The sequence below is a fragment of the Cervus elaphus genome, chromosome 15 (genome assembly GCF_910594005.1).
Source record: "Cervus elaphus chromosome 15, mCerEla1.1, whole genome shotgun sequence".
Lineage (NCBI taxonomy): Eukaryota > Metazoa > Chordata > Mammalia > Artiodactyla > Cervidae > Cervus > Cervus elaphus.
Genome location: NC_057829.1, coordinates 15,667,795 through 15,684,542, shown reverse-complemented (window position 1 = coordinate 15,684,542; position 16,748 = coordinate 15,667,795). Strand labels below are relative to the sequence as shown.

General features: G+C 40.8%; 1 protein-coding gene across 1 annotated transcript in view; it reads left to right on the top strand.

Moving 5' to 3' along the window:
- The window catches only part of CCDC6 (coiled-coil domain containing 6), a 109,524-nt gene extending 98,240 nt beyond the window's left edge, over positions 1-11,284 (top strand). Inside the window, exons 8-9 of the mRNA XM_043925017.1 lie at positions 5,710-5,834; positions 6,901-11,284. Coding sequence (XP_043780952.1) covers positions 5,710-5,834; positions 6,901-7,095 — 320 coding nt within the window. The 3' untranslated portion in view covers positions 7,096-11,284. The remainder of the gene's footprint in view (positions 1-5,709; positions 5,835-6,900) is intronic.
- Positions 11,285-16,748: the final 5,464 nt, after the last annotated feature.

Here is a 16,748-nt window from a genome sequence, read left to right as displayed (position 1 = left end):
CAAGCATAACTGCTGCTCCTATCTTGGTTTCTAATTCCATTCTCCAGTTAAAAGAACTGAGGCTCTTTGGAGAAATGTATGTTTCTGGAGCCTGGGGTAGGGAATATATGAGATGAATGTGGACATTCTGGTAATGCCAACAAAGTAAGGAGAAGCACAAAAAACACAAAGATGAGGATAGTTCCGAGAGACGCAGGAGCTAGCTGAAAGGGTTCCCAAAGCCCAAAGCTGGAACATTTGAACGATAAATAGTGTAATAGTAGATTGTAACCCAAACAGAAAACAAATAATCATCAGCTCACACTGATCTAAATAAATAACTAAGTAAATAAACAGGGAGAAGAGATAAATCTCTCATTACAGAGGAATTCCAAATAATTGATGTAGATACTTTATCCTCATGGAAGTGGAAATAGCTCCCTGATCTCTAAATGTGGACTGCAGATGAGGATTTGCAGAGAATACGATGTGAGAGGAAGGGGAAAGAGTACCTTTATATGGAGAAACTTCACAGGTACTGCCTCAGCCAGGAGATCAAGGTCAACATCAACAGTGGTCAGTCATGTTTGTAGTATGTACCCTTGATATGAGGGCTTCCCAGATGGCACTAGCGATAAAGAACCCGGCTGCCAATGCAGGAAACATAAGAGATGCAGGTTCAATCCTTGGATCAGGAAGATCCCCTGGAGGAGGGCATGGCAACCCACTCCAGTATTCTTGCCTGGAGAATCCCATGGACAAAGGAGTCTGGTGGGCTACAGTCCATAGGGTCGCAGAGAATCAGACACAACTGAAGCGACTTAGCACACACACACCCTTGATATGATGTGATGAGAAGAGCCCTTTACCTCTGCGGTCTTCCTCCCCAAAGCCCATCACCCCACGTAGAAAATGTCAGACAGTAGAGGGACACTCTGTCTGTAAAATACCTGATCAGTACACCTTAATACTGATGAGGTCATAACAAACAAGGAAATTTGAGGAACTATCTCAGCCAAGAGGTGCCTAATGAGACATGACAACTATGCATAGAACATGGTATCCTAAATGGATTCCTGAAACAGGAAGAGGACAGTAGGGAAAACCTCAGGAAATCCAGATAATGTATGAACCTGAGTTAGTAGTAATGTATCAATGATGGTTTATTAGTTGTGACAAAAGTACCACAGTGGCATAAAAAGTTAATAATAGGGAATCTGTTGGAATTCCCCAGCAATCCAGTGGTTACGACTGCACGCTTTCAATTCCAAGGTCATGGGTTCAGTCCCTGGTTGAGGAACTGCTGCTGCTGCTAAGTTGCTTCAGTCGTGTCTGAATCTGTGCGACCCCATAGATGGCAGCCCACCAGGCCTCCCCCATCCCTGGGATTTTCCAGGCAAGAAAACTGGAGTGGGTTGCCATTTCCTTCTCCAATGCACGAAAGTGAAAAGTGAAAGTGAAGTTGCTCAGTCGTGTCCGACTCTTAGTGACCCCATGGACTATAGCCTACCAGGCTCCTCCGTCCATGGGATTTTCCAGGCAAGAGTACTGGAGTGGGGTGCTAAGATCCTACAAATCATGTGGTGTGATCAAATAATGATAATACGGAATCCAAGTCTGTGAAGTGCAGGAACTCTCTATACTTATTTTTGCCACTCTTCTGTAAACCAAAAACTATTCTAAAATAAGAACTCTATTTTAAAGCTACTAAATAGATAAGATCACCTACTCATGGACGATAGAGGGAGAAGAGAAAAGGCCTCCCTTCTGATCCAGAAGTGACTGTAATATTTAGAGGTCATGTGCAGAAGGAAACTTGGCGAAGGAGATTGGGAAGTTGCTCCCAGAGGAGAGGAAGGATAACCAGTATCTGATATCACTGAGGTGAAGACAAAAGCCTTTCAGCAAGAAGGGAGGGGTCAGCTCTGTCCCTCATTGCCCCGGGGTCAGTTGCAATAAAGAGCAGAGAGGAGCAATGCAGCTGGCAGCACAGAAACGCTGCCTACCTTGGCAAGAGCAGCCTTGATGGAGTGACGAGGACAGAGCCAGGTCAGGGAGAGCTGAAGAAGAAATCATATCTCTAGTGCCTGAATGTTCACAGAGACAGTGTTTTCATGAATGACTTGTAGAACTAAAATAATCTCCAAAGGAACAGAATCTTCAAACTTCTGCCTTTTGTTTGGTTCTATGGTGGCTGGTTTTGTTGTTTTTTTTTTCCTTTAGCAGAGGTGTATTAGAGGGAATTTGGGGGCAGTTGGAAGAAGCAGAAATGTTCATAAAACCATCCAGAATCCTTATATCCAAAGTCAGTGTTAATATTTTAGTGTTTTCAAGTGTCGATTTTGCTTAGTGGTATTTTGTCATGAATTGCTTTTAATGAATCATTTTTTTAAAATTCACAATCTTGAGCTAGTGGACAATGAAATAAATCTTAAAATTTTTACTCTAGGCAATGCATTTCTGTAGTAGAGCAAGAGCAATTTATTCCAACAATAACTTCATAAAGCCACAGTATTCTGTTTAGGAGGCATTTTCTATTTAGGATTTTTGGGGGATTTTTATCCTTTATTGTATTTCTGGGCCTGAGGGTCAGATGTATGATGATTATAACTTAGGAGAAAAAGAAAATGTGTAAGACTTGGTCTCTGGCCTCTAATGCTTATGAACAACAGGGCCTAAGGAAACATAAGAAATAAGATACTATTAATGCAAGGCCAAATATAATGAGTTTTATGTATTTTATATCCCCTAAAATGTTAAGCTGTGGTGCATCCATACTCAATGACATATTACCCAGCACTAAAAAGAAATTAACTTGATATACACAATAACTCGGAAGGATCATAGGGGCATTGTGATGAATGAAAAACTAATCTCAAAGGATTGTATACTGTATAATTTTGTATCTATTAATATAGCATGCTCAAAGTGAGAAAATTACAGTGATGGAAAACAGATCAGTCCTTGCCAGGGGTTAGGATTAGAGAGAGGGCATAACAGTTAAAGGGACAACACAAAGAAGTTTGCTTGTGGTTTTGCAATGATTCTGTATGCTGATTGTGGTGATAATTACTTGGATCAGCACAAGTGATAAAATTACACCTGTATGTGTACACACACACACACAGTGAGTTTGTATCTTAGTCACTTGTTTTGGGCCAATGTCAATTTTCTGTTTTTGACAATGTGCTGTGGTTATGTAAGATATCATTGAGGGAAGCTGGGTGAAGTGTAGACAGAGATCCTGTAGTATTTTTGCAACTTCTAGTGAATCATAAACTATTTCAAACTAAGAATTTATGATAAAATTAGAAGGTATAATATAAAATAAACTAATTTCAAAGGAGAGAGAGCTACCAGCTTAGAGAGCTTTTGAGATGAGCCTAGAAGGAGAGGTGGTTGTTGTTCAGTTGCTAAGTTGTGCCCAACTCTTTGTGACCCTGTGGACTGCAGCCCAGGCTTCCCTATCCTTCACTATGTCCCGGAGTTTGCTCAAACTCATGTCCATTGAGTTGGTGATACCCTCCAACCATCTTGTCCTCTGTCATCCCCTTCTCCTGTCTTCAATCTTTTCCAGCATCAGGGTTTTTTCCAATGAGTCGGCTCTTTATCGCAGGTGACCAAAGTATTGGAGCTTCAGCATATGTCCTTCCAATGAATATTCAGGATTGATTTCCTTTAGGATTGACTAGTTTGATCTCCTTGCTGTCCCAGGGATTCTTAAGAGCCTTCTCCAGCACCACAGTTTGAAAACATCAATTCAGGAAATGGTTAAATATCTATTTCTTTGGAGAGGAACATTGGGATATATAGGGCTTTTTGTTTTCTTCATTTAATATCCTGAAGTTGCCAAGTTTTCAGTGATGGCTTTTTGTTTGCCTTTGTGGCTACAACAAACACGGTGGTTTTGTCTCATTATTATTGGTGTATCTTTTGACACTTTCCCTTTTCTTGCACCTGGTCTTTACCCCTTCATTCTATTTTTTCCACTTTACTCTTATTTCTTCTCCTGTCTTCTACTTTTGTATTGTCTCAGTTGTACTCCTCTCAAGCCTTGACTTTTTTTTTTCCAGTGGAGATAAGAACACTTAGCATGAGATCTACCCTCTTAACACCTTTCTAACTGTTCTGTACAGTGTTGTTAAATAGGTACAATGTTGTACAGCATATCTCTGTAACTTACTCTTCTTATAAAATTGAAACGTTTTACCCATCAAATAATAATTCCCCATTTCCTCTATCCCCACCCACTGTCAACCACCATCCTGCTCTCTGCTTCTGTGAGTTTGACCTAGATCCTTTATGTATGTGTTGTCATGCAGTATCCATCCTTCTGTGACCGGCTTATATTAGTTAACATAATGTCCTCCAGGTTCATCCATGTTCTTTTAAAAAAAAAAAAAAAGCATTTTCTTCTTTTTGAAGGCTGAATAATATTCCATTGTATGTTTATACCATGTTCTCTTTATCCACTCATCTGTTGATGAACTTTTAGGTTGTTTCTATGTCTTGGCTACTGTGAATAGTGTTGCAATGAACCTGTTGGTGCAAATTTCTTTTCAAGATCCTGTTTTCAATTCTTTTGGATAAATGCCCTGAAGTGGGATTGCTAGATCATTTATGGTAGTTCTATTTCTAATTTTTGAGGAAGCTCCATAATGCTTTCCATAGCGTTTGCACCAATTTACATTCCCATCAGCAGTGCATGGGGTTCCCTTTTCTCCACATCCTTGCCAACCTTTAGAAATGTTTATTTTTATTTTTTATAATAGCTATCCTAACAGATGTAAGATCATGTCCTGTTGTGGTTTTGATTTGCTTTTCACTGATGATTAATGATGTTGAGCATCTTTTCATGTGTCTATTGGCCATCTGTTTGCCTTTTTTGGAAAAGGGTCCGCTGAGGTTCTCTGCCCATTTTTTATCAGGTTATTTGTTTATTTGCTTTTGCACTGGATGAGTTCCTTACATATTTTGGATATTATTCCCTTATCTGATACATGATTTATAAATATTTTCTCCCATTCCATAGGTTACCTTTGTGTCGATTATTTCCTTTGCTGAGCAGAAGCTTTTTAGTATGCTCTAGTCCCACTTGGCTATTTTTGCTTTTGTGGCTGTGTTTTTGGTGTCATATCTAAGAAATCATTGCCAAGACCAATGTCATAAAGCTTTCCCCTGTGTTTCCTTATAGGAGTTTTATGGTTTCGGGTTGTATGTGTGAGTCTTTCATTCATTTTGAGTTGATTTCTGTGTGTGATGTAAGTTAGGGCTCCAGTTTCATTCTTTTTGCACATGAATGTCCAATTTCCCAGCACCATTTGTTGAAGAGACCACCCTTTTACCGTTGCATATTCCTGGCACCTTTGTTGAAATCATCTGACCATTTATGCGTGGACTTATATCTGGACTGTCCTGTCTGTTATAGGGCTTCACTTTTATTTCCTTTGTTATCCATCCATCAGGCCACTTGGTGAGCCCATCACTCCTCTTATTCGTTTGCATTTTTGTAGATGAATAAGAACTTCTACATTTTTTTTTTTTTTGGCCTCAAGGCATGTGGGATCTTAGTTCCCTAACCAGGGATTGAACCTGTGCCCCCTGCATTAGCAGCATGGAGTCTTGACCACTAGACCACCAGGAACTTCCCTATTTTTAAGCCTCCTAGATGCTTAAGACACTAGAGAGTTGAGTCCAGAGTAATACTCACAAGTTGTTGTTATATTTCAGGTCTGTCATATGCAAGTCACACAGTTGGTTTCACGCCACCAACTTCACTGACACGAGCCGGAATGTCTTATTACAATTCCCCAGGTCTTCATGTGCAGCATATGGGAGCATCCCATGGTATCACAGTAAGTATCCATGCAGGAAGCAGCACTTTATGTCTGATGGTGGCAGCGACTGACACAGCGACATGGGAGCTGGTATTGATGCCCTTGGAACTTTACCTTTCTTATTCTTTCAGTTCATCTTAAACTTCTAGATATCTCCCAACAATTCAATGCCGCATTGTGGTGTTGAAACTAAAATCCTTCTCAGGAGGCAAAATCTTGACCTTCACTTTCTTTGAAGAATTGCCCTTCATGAAATGTAGTTTGCACTCTGGCCAATGCTGTGATTGAACTCTAGCCAGCTCCTTGCCATAGTGAATTTTTGTTGGTTGCCATCACAACTAAAAGTATTTATTGTCTGCATCTTCACAGTTCGCTGACCCTCAATATTCTTCCTGAAATTAAATTCATTTCTAGTTTCATCCAGAATTTTCTTTCCTGAAATTAGAAGTAACCTTATGTGTATCTGGTTCGGGCCCTACTCAGCCAAGTGTTTTCTTTAGAGCTGGTTATGTAGTTGAATAAGAGGCTTGTTGGAAATGTCACTAATAGAGGTTTGAGAACAGGGTAGAATGGAGGATGTTCCCAGTGAGGGAATCTTGAAAAGAAGAAACCTGTTCTACAAAAAAAAAGTGTGTAAGATATTTCTGAAGCTGTTTTGCTGGTTTGATGAGCTTTACATAAAAGCAGGAACATATTTGGTTGAGCCATAGCTTTCAGGATATCGAAAACTTGTTTGAGGGATGGAAGGAACTGGAGACACACAACAGAGAGAAAAAATTTAAGAGAAGGATGTGACAGCTGTTTTTTTCATTTTCGGACAGTCTCATTGAAGGACCCAAGTGCAGTCGTTTGGTCAGTGCACATTTCATAGTGATTCTGTGTAGCCTTTTCATAGGTGTCAATGCACACTCTACCTTGTTGAAGTTTTCATGATGAGTTTGAAAACCACTGGGGACAGACAAGGACATGGCCAGTGTTTTTGTCTCCATGGATCCGCTTCTGGACAGCCTTAGCCCCAAGTCAGGCTGGGTTAGGGGTGAGCCTGTATGCCTGGTCTGACCTGCTGTTCCTGTCCTCTCTACAGAGGCCTTCACCGCGGAGAAGCAACAGTCCTGACAAATTCAAACGGCCCACGCCGCCTCCGTCTCCCAACACACAGACCCCCGTCCAGCCGCCGCCACCTCCACCTCCGCCACCCATGCAGCCCGCGGTCCCCTCGGCAGCCACCTCGCAGCCTGCCCCCTCGCAACATTCGGTGCACCCCTCCTCCCAGCCTTAACGCATGTGCTTAGTCCAGACCCCACCTGGGGACTCGTTCATACAGTGGAGCCGTCGACTCGCCGCCAAAGGCTTCCTTCCCTGGCATATTCGGATCTGACTTATTTGCACTGAGGTTATCTAGGCTTCACTATTCATTGTGTTGTAAACGTGTGTCGGAAACGCAGCCAGTGTTGTGGGTCTACAACACTAAACAGACGACTTTTTTCCATCGGTGTTCTACTTGAATCTACATGTGCGTCCATTCCCTGGCTGGGACCTCGGCTTTTCGACTCTTTGGTAGTTAAGCAGCAGTGTGCAATTTTTCGCTTGGCCCCCAGAGCTTCATTTTCCTGGCTTTTAGGTTTGTAAAATAAAAAGGGATCTCTTTTTTATATTTTTTTCCATGAATTTGCAGAAAATTACTGAGCTGTTGTTACTCTTCCCCACCCCCAACTATAATGGTGTTTACCAAGCATACCAATAATTCAGCACTACAGTTCAGACCTTTGAAAATCTAGCTCTCAGTATAGAACAGAAAGTTAGCTGGATCAGTGCCCAAGATCATGTTTAATATAGCCTTCTAGCAGATACACTTTGTATGGGGTATGTTCAGTATATCTCAACACCCACATCTCTTGTAAAAAAGGTCACCTAAAGTATTGGCTCACATGGCTGTATCTTTTCCATATACATGGGATGGATAATTATTGTGTATCTAGGTGTGATTCTGTCTTTATCCTTGATGTTAACCTACCCACACTGGCCCCCCTCTCCTGTGAGTTGCTAACTACCCACCAGTGGTTGCGATGGCTGATAAGAACGTGCCGTGTGATTTCTGCTGCCAAAGGCAGTGTGACTGTAACAAAAACAGCTATTTTGCCTTTCCATTCTTTACTTGTGTTCCCCTAAAATAGAGTTTGAACAGATATTTTAAAGGTGCAAAAATACTATTAGAAAATACTATTTGAAATGAACATTATAGGAATACCTTGGCATAATGGCCACAAAATACTTTATCTCTTAGCAGGAAAGAGCTGTAGAGGCAAGTAGCACATTAGCCTTGAGGACTGCTTATTTTACCCAGTAAAAACAAGTGCAGTGTTCAAAGAAGTATATCCTGAATGCGTTATTTTCATTCATTCAGCACAAATAAATTGTTTGGTTTCACTTAAAGTGGAACACTGTGAGTCACTCTTTTCTTAACACTTGGAACACCTTTATTTTGACTTTTCAGCAGTTACTGTTTTGTACTTTGGTAGTAAAGTGATTTTTACCACCTGTGTTTGCATATTTATATATGCTGTGGATGGAAATAACTTACTAGAGAATGTATATTTTATGATGAGAATGTGTATCTGTTGGATATAATCAGAGAACTGAAAATTAATTTATCCGTAATTTTTAAGAGTCCCTGTTTTGTGACTACCACCTCTCATAGCTAGCTCTTTACTGAACACACTCCTAAGTATAAGGAACCGTAACATTGTAGATACTTAATATTGTACAGTAGAGAAACGTCCATTTTTTGCCTTCAAATGCATATTTAAGAGTTACAGAATGAGAAAAAGTCTTGTTGGCTAATAGTGTTTGACTAGCATCTTAAGAACTTGAGAGTAAAAGCAACAATAGGATTTTTTTTTTCAGCTCTTTCAGTTTCCACCCCCAAACTGAGAGCATTGCTCCTCAATTGTTTGAAAGAAATCATAAGTCTATATAAATTTTATTTATAATGTGTAATATACATAATCATAGTACAGTTCTCAAATATGGGGAAGAAGTTTGGCATTTGATTATTGAGGCTTGAGGTTTTTAATTCAGTCCGCTGGGGTCCTGTCTAACCTGGGGATTTCACCAATGGCTCACTGTCCCTCCTGACACCTGGCCATTTTGAGGAATTCTGAGAGCAGGCAAACGGGTGTTGCCTGCGTGGTACAGTTCTCAGTTTTTCTTACAGGAGAAATATGGTCTATGTTTACAAGAATTTCCTACAAGACTGTAGGTTTCAGTGCTGTTGGATAGAGGGTCTTGCACCCAAACAAGAGAGAGAGTCTAAACTGTAATGATCTTCCCTCTGCTTGCTAGCAATTTAGTGATCTCCTGAAAGCACAAAAGTTAAAGCATTGTCCTATGGTGACTGAAAAAGCACTTGGAGGAGCAAACAGTCCTGATAAATGCCTTCTAGAGACAGGTTCTTAACATTCAGATTTCTGTAGGAAGGTGATGCCAGTTTCCCTAGACTAGTCATTTCATTGCAAAATAATACACAGCTCCTTCAAACAGCACTTTTTCACTATGAATCTGTTGCCTCTCCCAGTGGACATTCTGGATTGATAGAACAAACACTACTCTTTTGAACTGATGCCGTTTCGGGTCCTGTTTGAGTGTTTTATAACCCTGTGGGGAGCCTGTCACACTTGGGCAGTACCTGCTAGGGCAGCTCCTTGGCAGTTGTTTAATCCCCAAGGACCCCAAAGATTTCCACCTCAAGCCCACAGAGGCAAAAGCCTCCTTGCCCGCAGGAAGCTGACATACCTGGGGCATGTCTTTTGGGGGCTGAATGCAGTTTCTGCTATTCCTGTTGCCCACCCACAACCCTGGACTGACTCTCAGAAGCCTTGGAAGGCAGGTGGGAGCCACAGCAGGTTCAATAGCTTCGTTTTCCTGTCTCACTGACAGAGACCCTTGGCTATCACTGTGCTGCTAATAGAATAAGTACTTGTCGCCAGATGACCATGCCTTTTATACAAAACCAAATTACTTTCCCTCACACCTGATGCCTCTCTGGGCTCTGAACTGCTCTCTGTCATCCAGCATGCTGGCATTCTAGACAGACTTATAGTGATGTGGCAGATGGTGGAAGTAATTTAAGATTTGATTTAACTCACTCCTTTGTTCATTGAAAGGAGTCTGAAATTTTGAGCTCCTGAGAGCCTGACCACAACCATGGAATGAATGTGTGACCAGAATGTGGCTTTGACACCAAGTGCTGCTGCTGCCCCTTTGTGATTGGCTTCTCACTGATTTGACCAGAAATAATGGATAATGTGAATTTTTGTTAACTGTTCAATTGTAGAAAGATAGAATATGTTATCGCCCTTTGTTAGGTAGACATGAACTTTTCCTGCACGAAGCCTTGCTTGTAGAGGATGCCCTTACAATAAGGCAAGAAAAAGCATAGTAATTTGTGCTTGGAGAGCTCACTATTTTTATCTTATCAATACAGAAGAAATAATTTCTGCATAACTTGATTCTTCTATCTAGTACTTGTATTATAGGTAACCAACACTGATAACTTTGTAGTGATGACTACCAAAGAAATGCATAGTAAAACAACCTTTTATTTCCAAATTACAAAAGAGCCAGCCATTGACGCTGCTATGTGAGTTCCATGCTCAAGAGCCATTGTAAGAGATTAAGGGGTTTTAGGTTTTGGGGTTTTGTTTTGGTTTTGCATTTTTGTTGTTGTTAGGTGTTTTTTTTTTTTTTTTTTTAGTTTCTTTCCTTTTTCTTTCTCTCTCTCTTTCTTTTTTCTTTTTTGGATAAAACACACACAGCTGTTAGTATAAAATTATAGGGAGCATGTTCCAGAGTGCTCAGCAGTTGTGGTTAACTGCCAAGCCCTGGTTGCCTCTTGCTAGGCAATGGAAGGAACCTTCTGTTCATGATAGTGTGGATGATGTGTGTGTGCAAGCGTGTGTGTGTGCATTCATGCCTTAATTCGGGTTACTGCTCAACTTTAGTTCTTGACCTAGTCTGCACTGTCATCTAGATTGTATTGTACATCTCGATCTGAACTTCATCCTGGCAAAAACAAAGTTGCAGGCACAACAGTTTGAGAATGCATTCTTCCAGCAGAGTGTTGGATCAGGTTGACCCTGAGCCTTCTTTGGACTTTATTTGGAACTAGGCATGGAAAGCAAAAGTGGACTGTCTTAAGGAAAGACATCAACAAGGAAGAGAAGAGAGCCAAGTGCTAGCATGTCTTTGGCCTCTGCGTATCTGTGCACACTGTATGTCGTTCATAATAGCTTGTCTACAACTTGACTAGGTTGGAGTTCTGCTAATAGTGGCAATCTTGACATTTCTTGGTCAGAATTTAGAGAGATGTAAGACTTCCAATTAATGTCTTATTTACTTCTTTATGTTGATTAGCCTTTGATACATGTGCTGAATCAGAAACCTAAATAAAGATAATTTTTTAAAATGAATCTCTTGAGCCTCATACCCTATCTCTTTCTTTCTGGTCTTTGAGTCAGAACATGAATATTGTCTCCCTGTGGCTCCTGATAGACATTCGTCTTGGATTCTGAATACTGAAGGCTACCTTAGAAAGTGAGCTTAAGAAGAGGAAACAAAAGAGACTGGTACTACTCTGTTTCTTAATCAGGAGGCTGGTTATCTGAATGTACTGCGGTTTTGAAAGTACATTGAACTGTGAGTTTATGATCTGTGCACTGTACCATATACATGTTGTATTTCACTTGAAAACCATAAACCTGGAGATTATGAAAAGGAAAGGAAAACCACACTCATTCTCAAAATGTTACCTATAAACAATTAGATACATGTATATACACACACGTGCTAAGTAGCTTCAGTTGTGTCCGACTCTTTTCGACCCTATGGACTATAGCCTACAAAGGTGATCAGTATACTTGCAAGCAAGGATTTGAGTGGGTGTGGCTCCATAGTACCTTTCTCTTCCTCAGGAAGATAAAATTTCTGATCTCAGCAAGAGTGAGGAATGAGGAATCTACATTTTCGGCTCCCTGCATTGTAAGTGGAGAAATGGGTGTCCTGAGTCCAAGCAGTCTACTCTGTTAGGGAACCTTTGCAGCACTATGAGCACATAACCTCGTTCTGTAATTTCACTGCACACACACACACACACACACACACACACACACACACACACACACACACACACAATATATGTACTCAGTCCCTTCAGTCGTGTCCAACTCTTTGCAACCCCGTGGACGATAGCCCTCCAGTCTCCTCTGTCCATAGTATTTTCCTGGCAAGAATACTGGAGTGGTTGCCATGCCCTCCTCCAGGGGATTTTCCCAATCCAGGGATTGAACCCGTGTCTCTTAAATCTGCATATAAGGTTAGCAGGCAGGTTCTTTACCACTAGCACCACCTGGGAATCCCATATACATGTACACACACATATATAGTCAGGATTGGGAAAATACATTTGGTATATATTCTTAAATCCATCTGTAGGGTTTTCTCTTCCTAGTTGTAGGAAGCATAACTTTAGGATCAGTTCTATGTTTGAGTACCAGTTCCTTCACTGGCTCAGATGATAAAGAATCTGCCTGCAATACAGGAGACTCAAGTTCAATCCCTGGGTTGGGAAGATCCCCTAAAGAAGGAAATGGCTACCCACTCCAGTATTCTTGCCTGGGGGCCTATAGTCCACGGGGTTGCAAAGAGTCAAGACACGACTGAGTGACTAAGCAAAAATGATAAGAGTTTTTTATTTGATTCGTCATTTGATGAGTTAACAAAAATCTTCTTGTGGAAGCGAAGTTTTAGTCGTAACTTGAAAATATTGACCAAGAAATTACTCAAGACCTCTGAATTCAGGACTTGGCTTCAATTGCCAGCTTCAGTTTTCTAATCTGCATGTTGGAAATAGCCATTCTTATTTCAGACAGAATTTGAAGAAAATGGGATTTCAAGCAGAGTACTTTAACAACATGTAAGTTATAAAGTTTAAGCTGTAAGTGCACTTCTTTTTTTCACATGGGGCTTCTAAAATCGAAATAGTTGGTTTAGAAACTTTTTTGGTGTTTATGTAAAAGTCTATAGGTAAATCTGGGCCCTTTAATGTATAAGCTATTTGAATTAAAAAATACTTGGGGAAATAATTTATTGTCCAGTTACCCAGTTATAAAATATTCATTTGCTGCTAATTAAACAATAGTACTGCAGCTTCTCATGGCCTACAGTGTTATGTTTGCTGTAAGAAAAAGATATGTGAACTCCACAAAAATATATGAATAAAAATTATAGAATGGCTTTAAAAGAAAAAAAAAATACTTGGGGAAATACAGTTGTTTTCAGTGACTAATGTATTAATACAATTCAGACCCAAACTTTTAAACATTTTCCTTAGAACTAGAGGAAGAAGTCAGAGCTTGGTAAATATTTATTGTTCAGTGGCTAAGTCGTGTCCGACTGTTCATGACCCTGTGGACTGCAGCATACCAGGTTTCCCTGTCCTACACTCTCCCGGAATTTGCTCAAACTCATGTCTGTTGAGTCGGTGATACCATCCAACCACCTCATCCTCTGCCACTCCCTTCTCCTACTGCCCTCAGTGTTTCCCAGCATTAGGGTCTTTCCCAATGAGTCGGCTCTTCACATCAGGTGGCCAAAGTATTGGAGCGTCAGCTTCAGCATCACTCTTTCCAATGAATATTCAGGACTGATTTCCTTTACGATTGACTAGTTTGCTGTCCAAAGGACTCTGAAGGTATGGTTTGTGTCAAATGTTTATGTCAACATGAAACATTGAGTTTCTGTCCTTTAAAACTTAACCTGTCTTTCATATCTACCCTAATTCCATATTACATTGAATTCTTTTGAACTAAATGTATTTAGCTGTTTTTCTAAAGATCTTATTTTCTGATACCCTACTAATGATTGAGTGCAACTTTGAAAGACTACTAATTATCCTAAGGAATTCCCTAGTAGCTCAACCGGTAAAGAATCTGCCTGCAATGCATGAGACCCTGGTTTGATTCCTGGGTCTAGAAGATCCGCTGGAGAATGGATAGGCTACCCACTCCAGTATTCTTGGGCTTCCCCAATGACTCAGCTGGTAAAGAATCTGCCTACAATGAGGGAGACCTGGGTTCAATCCCTGAGTTGGGAAGATCCCCTGGAAAAGGAAACAGCTATCCACTCCAGTATTCTGACCTGGAGAATGCCATGGACTATATAATTCATGGGGTTGCAAAGAGTTGAACATGACTGAGTGACTCACTTTCAATTAGCCCAAAAAGATATCTTAGTCGTTAATCTGAAGATTTTTCATATTAAAAATCAAGAAAGAAAAAAACAGACTCAGAAGTGAAACAGATGATAGAATTAGTAGACAAGGATGTGAATGAAAACAGCCATTATAAACATTCTTCACATGTTCTGGAAGGAGGATTACATGAGCCTGATGAAGAAAATGAAACATATAAAAAAGATTCCAATTGAACTTCTAGAGAAAAAAAATACAGTATCTGAAATACGTAAAGCAACAAAAACTTGTCTTAACTCTTTTGTGGGGTCGTGTTTGTGCTCTTTAAATGTTCCTTTGAGAGGCAACTGCTGAAATTCAAGTTAAGTCCAGTTAACCTACTTTTCTTCCACCCCTCTCCCCTGGGATGGCTTTGTCTGGGTGCTGGTTAAATGCTTTGGGGAAATTATTAACCTTGGGAACTACCTGACTACTGCTGTTCATCACTTTAATGCTGGGCATGAAACCTCAGATTTACCATAGCTAGGTGGAGTAAAAAGTGTCCTGTGAGTTCAGATCTGGTCTAAATTCAGTTTTCTGGGTTTTGGCTTCCTCACCTGTAAAATAAGAATGAGAATGTATTACCAAACCCAAGCTCATACTTCTTACCAGTGAATCAAGAGACAAGGTGTTGGGGCAAGGAACAGCGACTTTATCTGGAAAGCCAGAAAACTGAGAAGATGGTGGACTCATGTCCCAAACAACCATTTTACCCGAGATAGAAAGGGATGGATATGGGGAGGGGGGTTGGTTGGTTGTTGCAAACTATTTGGTGTCAGAATCCTTTGTTCTTGTAGCTGTCCATGTAGGTCAGGTCACTCTGTTCCTGTAAACCTCCAACAACACAAATATTCTTCTCTATTCTGCAACTTTTTATCTCTATATGATGAGAAAAGTGTTATACCTTTAAAGGTCAGAGCCTTGAGAATGGGCTTTCCTATATATTTCAGGCTGTAGATGACATTATTTTTACAGAAGATGGAGAACCAGCTTGAGTAAGCATAGGCAACAGAGCCCAAGGGTTTGAGCTAAAGGAATAGACTCAATGTAGAGTCAGATTTGTTCTCTGTTACAGATGAAATTGTTGGGGTCCAGTGAACATTGTTAAAACTTGGGAGAATATGAGTCTTCATGTTGTCACTTCTTAACTGTTTCTAGTATTTCATTCATTCTTGTAGTTGTTCAGTCACTCAGTCCTGTCCGAATCTTTGTGACCCCAGGGACTGTAGCATGCCAGGCTTTCCTGTCCTTCTCTGGTGGTCCAGCGGTTAGGGCTCTGCACTTCCACTGCAGGGGGGCCTGGGTTTCAATCCCTGGTCTGGAAACTAAGATCCTGCATGCCGCATGGTGCAGTCAAAGGGGAAAAAAAAAAGTTGAACCATAATTTAATCCATTTAAGGCCTTTTGAAGATAAAACTAGGGTTCAGCTGACAGGGTATTTTCAGTCTTCCACAGAGTCTTGTGTTTCCAGCTCCTCACTGATGTTCTAAAGAACATAGGAATGAAATTTGTGCCATGTGCTAAAGCCTCAGCAGATGACCCTATTTCTCAAGACAACAGAACTGTAATCTATGTTGGAATAACCTTCCTAGAATGTCCTTTGTCTCTCTTCACACCATCTCCCAAGACCCAGCAGCAGTTTTCTCTTTAATCAGTAGATCATTTTCATGATCTACCCGGAAGTTTCCTTCTTCCCTTTTATATCTAGTCACCTCCTTCCACCACCACTGGGCAGCTACTGATCTGTTTTGTGTCCCTATGACGGCCACCCCATGTTTGATGAGGGGTGCTGGAAAAATGTGTGGCGGACCTCAGTAAAATGAGGTGGGCCAGGGATTGTGACGCATTGCATCAGGTCTGCTACAGGTGGCCTGGGGGCTAAATACCTCTAACCACCTGGTCCCACCACTTCATGGCAAATAGATGGGGGAAAAGTGAAAACAGTGACCAATTTTATTTTCTTGGGCTCCAAAATCACTGGGGACAGTGACTGTAGCCACAAAATTAGACGATGCTTACCCCTTGGAAGGAAAGCTATGGCAAACCTAGACAGAGTATTAAAAAGCAGAGACATCACTTTGCCGACAAAGGTCCAAATAGTCAAAACTATGGTTTTTCCAGTAGTCATGCACAGATGTGAGAGTTGGACCATAAAGAAGGCTGAGCACTGGAGAACTGATGCTTTTGAATTGTGCTAGAGAAGACTCTTTAGAGTCCCTTGGACTGCAAGGAGATCAAACCAGTCAATCATAAAAGAAATCAGTCCTGAATATTCATTGAAAGGACTGATACTGAAGCTGAAGCTCCAATACTTTGGCCACCTGATGCAAAAAGCAGACTCATTGGAAAAGACCCTGATGCTGGGAAAGATTGAAGGCAAGAGGAGAAGGGGAATGACAGAGGATGATATGGTTGGATGGCATCACTGACTCAGTATACATAAGTTTGAGGAAATTCCAGGAGATAATGAAGTACAGAACAGAGGAGTCTGGTGTGCTGCAGTTCATGGGGTCACAAAGAGTTAGTTGGACATGACTTAGAGAATGAACAGCAACAAAAATCATTTGATTTGGCCCAAGCACACAAGAAAAACATTTTTCCCCCCCGAAGTGGAGAGATGTAATGTGTTTTTTAAAAAATATTTATTT